Below are 12,202 nucleotides of genomic sequence, written 5' to 3' on the forward strand. Positions count from 1 at the left end.
TTCACATTTTCAAAAAACTTTTCAGTGTAGAAATGGTGTGATCAGAACTTGACTCACTGCACCATGTTTGTCCCCACGCTGTCCTCATGGGCTGCTGACAGTAACCAGTAATCAGAAAGGGAGCATAAAGAAAAGAGGATATTCTTTTGCAGAAGAGAAATAGATCACTCCCCTCAAATGAAAAGCCTTCACATACCACCATACATATATAGAATATTTATAAGCAACACAGAAGAAAGAATAAAACTCTTTGCATCTTCTAAACAACCTCCCCAAGGATTGAAGGCCTTTGAAACTAGAACAGTTTTTTATTTAAGTGGCTGCTCTAAGACCTGCACAATAAAAAAAAGGCAAGAGACACATCTGTGAGCAGCACGAGGCAGCTGACTTTAAGTGCACTACAAAGTCATTCTGGTTTATTATTAGGGAACTCTATAAATCTTTACTCAGAGCACCCATCTTACCTTTCCTCCAGGTAGTGCAGAGCATGCTTCACGAACTCCATGCGCACCTCCATGTTGGTCCGGACTTTCAGGGCATCACTGGCAGGAACCAGGGTGACATCAGTCATTTGTTTCACCATGGCCCACATCTCGGAGATGTTCTATAAAAAAGTCATTCTGTGCCTTAGCCATTAACACAGAGATGAACAAACAACACTGTTTTGAGCTACGTGGTGTTTTGATGTTAAAAGCATAAGAACACAAGAGTAATTCATGTCAGCTTAGACTTGCAATGGAGATACTGGACACAGTCATGAAAGGAAGCTGCTTCTGTCCCACAGAATTAAAATTTCACAGGCTCTTCTGCATCATTCTTGTGCAAGAAGATGGCTATAAATGTTTGACCAGCAACTGTTCCCAGAAATTGACAACTATTTCCAAAACTAGGCTGGGTACTTGGTACTCAGTCTCTTGCTCATTTCTAGTTCACACTTCCCACTCAATATATACCACAGCATCATCAGCTTGCCATGTAAGCAATGGCTCTGGCTGCTGTTGGGAAACTGCAATCAGCTGTAATAAGCATCAAGAGGACACTGATCACTTGGACCAAGTCTCAGTTATAAAAAAAAGCTGAAAACCATCCAGATCTGCTTATTCACTAGGACAAAAGCATATCAGTATTTACAGTACTAGGGCGTCCCTGCTGAAATGGCAAAATACTGAGAACTAACAGCACCGTTCACTTGGGCAAGGGCAGCTCTTTGATCTTGATGCTTCAAAGCAGCAACAACACTGAAACTCTCCGTGCTGTCCCTTGCAAAACAGAGCTGTTCAGAGTGAAGATGAACATCTGTAATTCAGATCAAATTGAAGGGCTTGCCCCTCAGGTTCTGAGCAGCTTTTTGCTCTCCCCATTTGCACAGTTTTTTCATAGTTTGACCCTGCTGCAGTATTCTGCTCCAGGCATTTCTCCACTGTTTGTGAGTTTATTTTCTTTTTTGGGGTAGATCAAGGCAGAACAATTAAAGGAATAGAAATAAAGGAAAGTAGGCAGATGATTGATTTAAAGTCAGTCCTAGGGGTTTTAAGCTTTGTGATGAAAGCCTGTTTCAGCTCTAGCAGAAACTGACTGAAGACCCTTTGCCCCCAACTAAATACCTTCAAAGGACATTAAGAGCCCACATTTTGCAAACCAAACACAACAGAATCCATTTAAAATTAAAAGCAATTTTTCTCTCAACAGCTTATCATTTATGACGGGACACCAGGTTCATTTCTTCCTTGCTGTGTTAAGAAATTTTCACCATGACCAACTTCATCGCAGGTGGGAGCTGCTGTATGGGAGAAAATTCTGGTATTGCCTGTGTTTTCTGTGGAGCCATGCAATTTTTTTTGGCAACATCAGTATTTTTTCCCCCCAATGTCAGCAGGCAGTTAATCACAGCCTGAAAACAGTTTAAATACATTTCCTTATGTTAACTTACTGGCAGTACCTTATCATCCAGGCCTGCAGTTGCAGCACAAAGGTCCACCAGGTTAGGCTGCAGATGTCCATTCACTATCTTCTCATTATAAATATAAATCTAAAACGTAATTAAAGTAAGCATGTTTAACAATACATATTATGCTCCATTCCATCTCCAGCCACAGCCAAATCTAAATCAGGCTTCAAAAACAGTGCTCCCAGCAAGTCCTTCTGCTTCACTCCCACATCAGCCACTTCCAACTCAACAGTAGAGGAATGGTCATCAGCATCACCCCAAGCTTGCATATCACCTCAAAGCCTCAGGCCTGCCTCAAGGCTGGCAGCAGCCCAGCTGTTCAGGGGTTCTGCATGGCAGAGCACTGCAGAATGGTCTGTTAGACTAATTGCAGCTAATTGCTGGAGGACAAAGATTCAGAAGTGACCTGACAAATGGATGGCTGTGATACTCCCCTCCATGGCAGCCTCCCACCTGCTGATGTGAAAGAAACAGGATTTTGCTGGTTTGTGGCAGTATTCCGAGAAATCTGAGACAGGGTAATGAACAGAAATCTGACCCCTCAGAGCCTGCCCTTAAACATATACACACACCTCCCTGTTTTAACTCTTGATCTTAACTGAGCTTCATCTACTATTGTTTATCCTACTCTCAGTTCAAAGACCTTCCACTGTGTCCCAAAATAATAATTCTCAATACCAGAAAGGCAGTGCCATTATACTTTAACTCCACTTGGCATGCAGCACAACTACAACATGCCCAGGGTGCAGACAAGACAAAGAGCTCAGAACTGCAAACAGAATGCAGCATCAGTGAAATCGTGTCCGTGGATGTCACCCTGTTCCTGTGAGACAGTCTGAACTATTCACCAAGAACAATTAATCACTTCAGTGTAATTAAAACACACTTTCACGGCTGCTGATAAATGGAAGCAGCATGGATCTCCAGCTCCCCTGCCTGACCTCCAGGTCTCCCAACTCCCCAGTGAAGCCACAGGAGCCCCACACAGACTGCTGACATTGGCTTATTCTTGAATAGCTCAGCCAGCCCAGCTTCTCTGGAGCCTTGCTGGGAGCACACAGTGACTGCACCCAAGTGTTTGGGTAGCAGAAGCTGGCCACAAACGCCACATTTCCAGGGTACATTGCAGCAGTCCGTGCACAGCCTGTGACCTTGACAACAGCTCACCAGCCACAGTGACTCCACACCTACCCCAGAGCTAGGACTCCCAGAGAGACTGAGCTTCCCATACCCAAAAACTAGCACAGAATAACACTGATGGCTTCAAAGCACAATTATTCTTTAAAGAACACCTTTACTGTGGATATATTACAGTAGATATGAACTAAATTAACAAATTATTAACAGTCACTAAATCAAATGTACACTTTATCAGAACAACCGTGAACCTTTTGCTATTAGTTTCTTCCCAGTTACCGTAACTGAATGCAGATGTAGGAAAACAGATGCACAAGCTGCCTCAGCACAGACTGAGCCAAAGCACACAATAACAGTAATTGTGTGCAAATTAGGCAACACTTTGTCTATGTTGTTTCACATATTCCATTTTGAAAAATCAAGTCCTTTTCTTTCATTTTGTTCTCAACAGTGCTGGTAAACAGATAGTCTCAAATAACAACAGTAACAAATTGGTTATGTAAAGGTTTATCAGTTTTCCCTGAAAATTTTCCGAGGGAGTCTAATGCTGCCAGGCATATTAATTCATAGCTGATGCACTACAGCTTCTTCTAAGCAATGTCATTAAAATAGGATATAATTCAACAAACATCAGGATTAACACTTCAGCTTATTTTTTTCCTACACAATACATGAGAAAAATGATCTTCCACACATGAAAATAAAGGGAATATAAAGCCTTCATTTGTAAACAATCATGCATTAACACAAATCCTAAAAAATTACTGCTTTTGAAAACTTAAAAGAATTTCAGTTTACTTTACAAGCATAGTTTTTTTCCCCAGTCATATATGGTGCCCAGAATCTTTTTGACAAAAAATATCCTATAGCAAACAGGTGAGTATGCTTCTAAAAACATCAAGACTTATGTGTTGGTCAATAGCATTTTATCTCTAGGCAGATATTTTAATGTTTTACCTACCATATCTTCTTTTACACTAAGCTCCAATCTTTATTCTCCCCCTCTCTCTCTACGTAGAACAGTGTTTAATGAAGTTTTTTCACTTCCACTCACCTGACGAGCATATGCCATCTCCACACTGTCCAAAGAGCTGCGACCTGGAGGACCAACCTCACCAACATAGCTGGGCTGTTTAATGAGAAGCATACAGGAAGGTATGAAGTACAGAACTACCACAAAGCAATTTACCAATACATCTGCTCCTGAAGAACAACAGCAAAACCGTGCTCCTGACAGAACTAAGAACAGGGTTTTGAACCATCTACAGAGAAAAATGCAGTCTCACTGCAATACCCCATTATCTTCCCCATACAGCTTAAACTTTCTAAAGTGACAGAAATTCTCCTAATTCAGTGCACAAATCAACCATTAGCTCTCTAGAATTAGGACATCAGTGTCTCTTGGTAGCACCTTATAATTTTAATTCTTTGCTTTTGTTTCTTGAAAGGTTGCTTCTTGTCAGTGTCACGCTGTGAGGCATCTACTCTGAACCTCCATCACACTAAGGACATAGAATTCAACGGAGGAGCCCAAACAGATTCAGTCTGGCAGATCTGATACTCCAGCTTTGTCCCAGTACCATGATATAGACATAAAATAGAACTGCAGCAGTCAATTGTGTGCTGGAAAATGCCTCACTGCTGGTCTGCTGCAAGAGGAAGTATGCTGGCAATATCCTGTCCTGAAAAAAATAGTCTTTTTACCCACAGAGACTATGCCAAGATTGAGATATTTTGAGTGTAGAGCAGGGAGAGACACCCAATGGAATCATAGAATAAAAAAATAATACTCTTCTAGAACTCCTAATACAACATGCCATAATAGTATAATACTTCATAAAGAGATTTTAAGCATTCACTAAAAGGCACAGGTATGTTCTCAGTACAGCAACCATTGAACATAGATGTTCAATACTCCAGAAGAAATAATACTCCCAACAATTCTCTCTGCTATTTCCTGTTTTCTAAAAGAATATTATTCTTCATTTCAGCATCAGCATTACAAGTCTTGAGTTTGAAAAATAAAGTACTATCATTTTAAAGACAGATTCCTTTGAGGTAAGCAGTCCTTTAATATCAGCTGCTTCAGAAGCCATGCTGGTCTGAAGATCAAAGTAAGACAAGATCAGTACAGAATTATAATATTTATTATGAAGCCAACTGACATAGTTGGGGCAAGCAAAAAGGAACAGACAAGCTTTCAGCAAAGCAAAGTTTTCAGGCTTGTTACCATATAACTCAAGGCCATGGATATTCATCTAAACTGGAATGAGTATTTTTTTCCGAGAAAGGGCAGGTACATCTGCAGAGTTTAAAAATTAAGCTTTTTACCATCCAAGTCAGTTACAACTGGCTGCACATCCTCATTAGCTGTTAGAGTGCACCTAAGCAATACTGCCAAACAGCTTTACTGCTTTTCACACTGGTTACCCAGACAGTCAGTACTTTACAATGCAGACAGGATCACCTCCAAGGATTGCTTAAGGACATGCTCTAGTCTTGCCTGGAAGAGTTCACTTAAATGTGACCAAATTGCTGCCCATACAAACAACATAAAGCCTGAATGCAATAGGAAAATCACTGTTTCCACTTCCAGTTTAATCAGCTTTAGAGTTCAGCTTTGCTGACACCTGTCAGACTGCAGCATGGTAGAAGCAATGTTCCTGCCATGACCTGGCTTGTGCGGATTTCAGGAAGAGATCCAGAAATGAATAGCTTTTCTCCAGATGGTGCCATCATTCAGTTTCTTGTTTCAAATGAGGATGAAATACTGGTAGAGCCTTCAAAATAATCTCACTTTTTTTTGGGAACTGTATCCCAACTTCAAAATGAAATAATACAAACATATGAACATCCAGACATGTTACTGATCAGTAACTGAACACTCTCTCAGCCATTCCCAAATAATTTTTTTTTTTTAGTTTAACCCAGAATATCGTCTACTGTATAAGCCCTGTCTTATACTCATGAGCATATGTCCTTACAAAGACAGCTACTAGTCACTGTCCCAGTCCAGGAGTTTTGATCAGTAAAGTGTTCACAAGTTAAAATTTAAAAACAAAAAAGTTACACAATTGCAATGGCCAGCAAAGTGTTCAGCACTGGCTAGGAATTTATACATGAAGATAAGGGCAGTGACCTCTATCAGTAAGTTTTAAGAGCTGTGGCTACAGCTTTCTGTGCAGCATACAACAGTAGATTACAGAATAAAAAATACTCAGCAGTGTTTGTCCCTAATATAATGAAATATAAATGCATAAAGGTACCAAGGATGAACCTGGGCAACCCTTTAAAATGGTTAAAATTAGTTTATTACTGCATTAATTTCTCACTAATAATACTATTTAATGCTAAATGTTTAACCTGATTACAAAATCAGGCAGGTGCATTTAGACTTAGGCTCTATAAAAATGCCTTATAAAAAAACCAAAAGCAATTTCACTTTTTCTTTCTGAAACTGAACTTACACTAATAACATTCTTCACAGTCCCTCTTAGTAGGCACTGATATTCAGAAGCATCTGCATTTTTCTTTCTGTGCCAAATCATCTGACACAAATTCCTTTAGACCCACCTAAAACCCGACAAATTCTTTGTTCTAAGGAACAAAGAAGCTCTTAAAGCAGGTTTCCTGGGAAACAGACACGATGGCAGAAATAGCGCTTCGCAGCCTTTCCCTGTGCCGAGCCAGATAACATGCAGAGTTATTTAAAGTAAGGCTAAATTATGGACATTGTCATTAATTACCAACCAGGTTTTATCTCCTAAAGCAAGTGAAGACTAGCACATATTGACTTAGTGTCACTTTCAGCCAGTGCCCAAGCACCAGGCACATAGGGATTGGGGCTTTGTTTTGTGAATCTGTTCCTTTTCCTGCTTTGTGGCACCAAAGAGCACCCACGTGGCTGCCACTCCAGAGTGGTGTGTGACTGCCAAGTTCAAACCAATTCAGGTAAGAATCTGAATTCAAAAGTGCACACCTGAAATTAAGAAATAATTGCTCTGGGGTTGGGTTTCCCTTTACTTTCTCCAATTTCAGTTTTATTTTCACCATTATGCTTTAAGAAACACTTAACTATCTGCCACAGCTGAGAACTGCCACAATGAAATTAAATTCTTTTAATTCTACTGACTTGGCACGTCAGCAAAAAAAATAAAAATCACAAAGTCTAGAATTTGTCCTTATTTTCTTATACTTTTCTTTTCTATTGAAAAAGAGCCATGGAAGCAAGCTTATTCCCTATTTTTCCCATCTCACGCATGCATTCTGGCTTCAGCATTGGATTATTAAACTACAAGAAAGCACTAGTTCACTGAACTATCTCATGGCTATGCTAAAAGGGAAGTTCAAAAGAAAAACTAAAGCAGTGAGTCAGCATGGGGAAGGCCACTTCCACTGTTCCCCCTGAATTGCAGAAATGGATTGTGCAGGCAGTCCTTCCCAGGAAAAAAGAGACATCCCCTGCAAACTAATGGGGGGAAAACTGGGGAGGTGGGGGGGGATATCCTTTCTTGGCAAATCAGGATTTACCAAGTTTCAAGCAAAAAAAAAAATATAATGAATGTTGTATTCAAAACAGCAGCTAGGAACATATGAGAAGAATCGTGTTCCAGATCAGGTTCTGAAGTTTAACTGGACAAGCAAAATGAAAGCAGAAAAGTGGCGAATGCACAAAGGATTGCAGAAGTGTAAATGCACACACACAGATTTTGCTGTATCTCTAGTCTGACATTGCTTAAACGGCTTGTGCTGTTTTTCTCAACCACCTTCGCTCTTCCCTGCCCTGAATTTTGGTCTTTCCAAAACATTATTCAGAACTGTAATATTTATTCTGAATATTATCCATTTCTCAAAGCTGCAGCTTAGCTGCACTGCCATCACATTTTTATATTTTAAATTCACTTAGCCAAACGATGCTGCTTTACAAAGGAGGTCTCCTTCATTTGCACTCAGCCAAGCATTCAGCCTCACTTGCACACCAAACCCCATGCATGTAAAGATGCATTATTCATCAACCTCATATGCATATGCACATTCCTTAGCAGAAGTCTGGGCAGACATTTTGTCAGCACTCCAAACGGCTTGGCCAGTAGACGCAGCGAATATCTAGGCAGGGGACCAAGCTGGAGAAACCCCATCAAAATACACTGTGGTGGAGTGGAAAGCATCTTGCAGTGCTCGGGATTTAAGGAGAATGAAGACATGATACAGAGGGGCAGAAGAGAAACCAAGAGGTGTCAGCATCTCTGTATCACTGCAGGAGCCGAAGAGCTTACAGCAAGGGCAGAAGAAAAACCTGGAATAAGGAAAAACTTGGAAAAGGACAAAGGAAATGCCTTGGCACCTCATGGCACAGCAGTCGTAACAAACATAGGTGTTTGATACCTTGAAGGCAAATCTCAGGATTTCATTCCTTTCCAGCCCCACAAGAAGCACCTTTTTATCAGCTCTGGTTTTCCCTGACAAGAAGATGGCCAGACTGGAGGACAAGGGGGAAGAGAAAAACCTTAATGGCAAGTCCTGCGCTAGATTCTTTGACTCATGAGCTTTGCCTGTTAATTGGTCTTATCTCCATGAATAATGTGTTGGTATTTCACTCTGCCCAAATTAGCTTGCCCAAAGCTTGAGAACTGGCTGAAGGCAGACTGGCCCCCTGCTGCATTTGGATCTGTGCCTTTTCAGCTGATTCTCCATCTCCAGAGGATATCAATTAAACCTCTACTATATTCTACAGGCTGTGTCTGTTTGTGCCACATACACACAAAAAAATTATTTGACTGGAACAAGGCTTTAGAAGAACAACCTGCTGTGGGGAGGTTAGATAACAGGCTTTTAACACAGTAGATGCACTTCAAACCTCTCAGACCTTTGACTTCTTGAGGCTAAGACTAGAATATATCAAGGATTTTAAATGCTCTTGAAATGACATACTGCTACTATGAAAGCTTTGAAACAGAGAATGGAGTATTACTGAGTGAGAGTGTGGTAATAGAGCCTTTAAACTCATTCACGAAGAACATTAGGAGCTGAGGTTTTTCCCCTCCTCCCTCACACCAATTTGATGCTTGGCATTTCAAGTGCCATGGACTGGGGTTAGCACCCATTTGACAACAGAACACCAGAAGAGGGGTTTTACCTGTTCAGAGTGGGTTATTAAATTACTTCTGCTAGCAGTTAACATGCACATTCCAAAAGGAAAACCCCATACCAGTAACTATCACACAAATCAAAGATGTTAGAAGCTATCAGTGAAACTGCCAAGTCCTCAGATTCACATCCTACAATAATGGGATAGCTGTTCCTAGTTTTAAATTAATTCAGTCTGTAATATTTAGCATTTCTAATATTGGAAAGCTGGACAACCTTTGAGAAGTCCCACTAAAGTATCAGTAAAATACTTTGTGGGCAAGACAGCCTCTATAAAAAGAGGTATGCTAATTGGGATTAACCTATATTTAAATGAACAGTAATCAGAAAGGGATATTTCATTAACAATTTTAATTATTTCCAAATCCCTATACAGGTCATACTCCATTAGCACCAAGGGCTTTTTTTGTTATTTTAGTATACTTGCAGGTCATCCCAATGAACAATAATTCATTTTCATGGGTGGAGAATGTGGCTATAAAAATGTGTCTCTTTTTCAGACTGAAGACACAGCAACTTCCATCCCCCCATTCCCTATCCCCTGTCCTCTCAAGGTGAGCATCTTCATGGAGTACTGTTCAGCAGCTGTGATGTAACTTTGTGCTCCAGGGATCACAGCTGCTGTCTGATGCATTCAGCTCAGAGGAGCCAAGTTCCCAACACTCTGCATGTAACTCTGCTTGGCTCTACTCATTTAACTGAAACACTTTCCTCAAGAGAACAAATTGTAAAGGTTTAAATTGTAACAGAAGATAAGGAATTTTTAAGATGATAGTCCATGTCTCTTTGGTTAAACATGGGGTCAGTCTTGCCCAAAAGATTTAGTCACTGCTGGATTAACCTGAACACTAGAGGTCTGAGCAGCACAGAATTCTAATCTGCTCTGCATGAGACAGTACAATAAAAAGGAAAGCTTTTTTTTTTAATGTTTATTTATTCGGTTTTGCCAAGAAACCTGAGAGTCTTCATCAGCCCCCTAAGAAAGGTCATACATCCAGGCTAGCCCACAGTGATAAGAGGAAGAGACACTAAGAGATATATATATATATATATATATATAGAGAGAGATATATATATATATATATATGTAAGCACAATTGCACCTGAGAAACTCCCTGGTGTCACATCACAAAGGTTTCCTGAAGCTCCCAGTGTGTTTTCTGTCCCTTGGATATATTGACCTAAGTATGTGTTTGTGACTAAGTTTCCAGCCAGCATATATGTTGCTCAAAACACAGCTCCAGCAATAGCAGCTCCATTGCCTGTATCCATCAGCCAATAAACAGAAAAAATCACAAAGGTTTGATATTCTGCTAGACAATGCATTCTGCTAGTCAGAGCCATTCTAGAATTAAATAGGGATTTGTTATTTCTCATTTTCACAGAGTTGTAGCTGCAGAATGTTTCAGAGGTGGTTTCAGCATTGCTGGAATGCCAGCTGTGTACAGTGCAGTGTGTGACTACGCACAGCATTTAAGCAAGACAGAGTTACCTCACTTTCCTGGGTGAAATCAAGAGCATCTTCCCCTGATGCAAGCAGAGAATGAAGAATCCTTTGTTTCACCTGTTCCCATTCAACCAGCATGGATTCTCGGTGATACTCCTCAGCCATGGCAAAAGTCTGTTGGTGAAGAAGAGCTAAGGAACATAGAGAAATACCCACCAGCCTAACTCTGCTATTAATAGACAAGCCCAAAAATGAAACAGAAAATAGCAACTACGTAAATCAACCAGGTCAGCCTTCAAGAGTTAAGGGTGTGCTGCATATTATTTTAACAGGCTTCCTGTTAAAATCCTTCAGGTACAAGGGGATTCAGAAAGTAGGTGTATGTGGAATTAAGACAACTCTCATATACCCCCAGCTGGTAAAATAGAGAAATTGTGTCACTTCCATAGCATGGCAGCACAGGAATCTGAGCAGGCCAAAAATCAGTAGACTTCCTTCTTTATCTTAGCAGCACACACACAATATCCAGGTTCATTACTGATCTGTGTGGTTTGTTGAGACTTAACTTCTCTAATGACCACTAGCTTTTCACCTCCCTGGAAGCTACAAAGCTCTGACTCACTGCACTCTACAAAGATCTGTGTTTACTGCCCACAATAATTATCAGGTTTTTACCACTGTATTTTTCTTGTAAACAGGAAACAGAATAAAAATCAAAATATTAAGGGAAATAAACCAGTGTCAAAGAATCAGGAAGTCTCTTTCATCAGGAACAAAACCTGGGAAAGCACACAGTAAAATCATATTCCAAGAAAAAACTACCTTTAAAATGGCTGATGTGCTACACTGTCTTTAGATGCAATTGGGAAATATATGGGAGGAAATAGCTTTTCCCTCAGTAAGGGAAATATTCCCTTATTTTGGCAATAGCATTAGGATAGAGAAAATGCTTCACTACCTTTTCTGCTACTGTTGGGGTGAGACTAACAGCCTCAGGTATACCAGGACAGGAAATAAGAGAATCTCCACTAATTCTAAATAGAGAATAAGCTCTATTGTGTCTTCTTTTCTTTTCACACAGCTCTGTGCTGCAACATACATAACTAAATGCCTTGGTTGGCTAAAGTTTTAATTTTATTACAATTCACTATTAGGATATTGTCAATTAATGAGCAAAACATTCCTCAGAAGAAATGAATTGATAAGAGATAGTGATACTTGGCAAACATTTAATTACAGTGCATGCTGCAACTAGAGCTTAAGATTTTGTTTCTTTGTTGCATTATAAAATTCACTTTTTACTTTCATGGCAGCATATAGGTCTTACCTGTACCTTCACTATAGTAATTTCAACAGGGTTTTAAATATGCTTCAATAGTTACAGCATAATTTTATGTAATTGAAATAATTTAGTAATGCTTATGTACTGTTTCTTACCATTTGAAGGCTCAGTTCTAAACCTGATGCCCCCAGTATATATGAGGGAAACAATCATAACATGAGCATTAGGAAGTATGGAATGA

At 40.0% G+C, this 12,202-nt stretch overlaps 1 protein-coding gene across 1 annotated transcript in view; it reads right to left on the reverse strand.

The window, feature by feature from the left end:
• NUP93 (nucleoporin 93) overlaps positions 1–12,202 on the reverse strand; it is a 71,812-nt gene that overhangs the window by 18,046 nt on the left and 41,564 nt on the right. The window contains exons 4-7 of the mRNA XM_062499919.1: positions 10,725–10,853; positions 4,140–4,214; positions 1,940–2,029; positions 465–604 (exon numbers count right to left, since the gene is read on the reverse strand). Of these exons, the coding sequence (XP_062355903.1) occupies positions 465–604; positions 1,940–2,029; positions 4,140–4,214; positions 10,725–10,853 (434 nt within the window). The remainder of the gene's footprint in view (positions 1–464; positions 605–1,939; positions 2,030–4,139; positions 4,215–10,724; positions 10,854–12,202) is intronic.

This window comes from Cinclus cinclus, chromosome 11 (assembly GCF_963662255.1).
Source record: "Cinclus cinclus chromosome 11, bCinCin1.1, whole genome shotgun sequence".
Classification (NCBI taxonomy): Eukaryota; Metazoa; Chordata; class Aves; order Passeriformes; family Cinclidae; genus Cinclus; species Cinclus cinclus.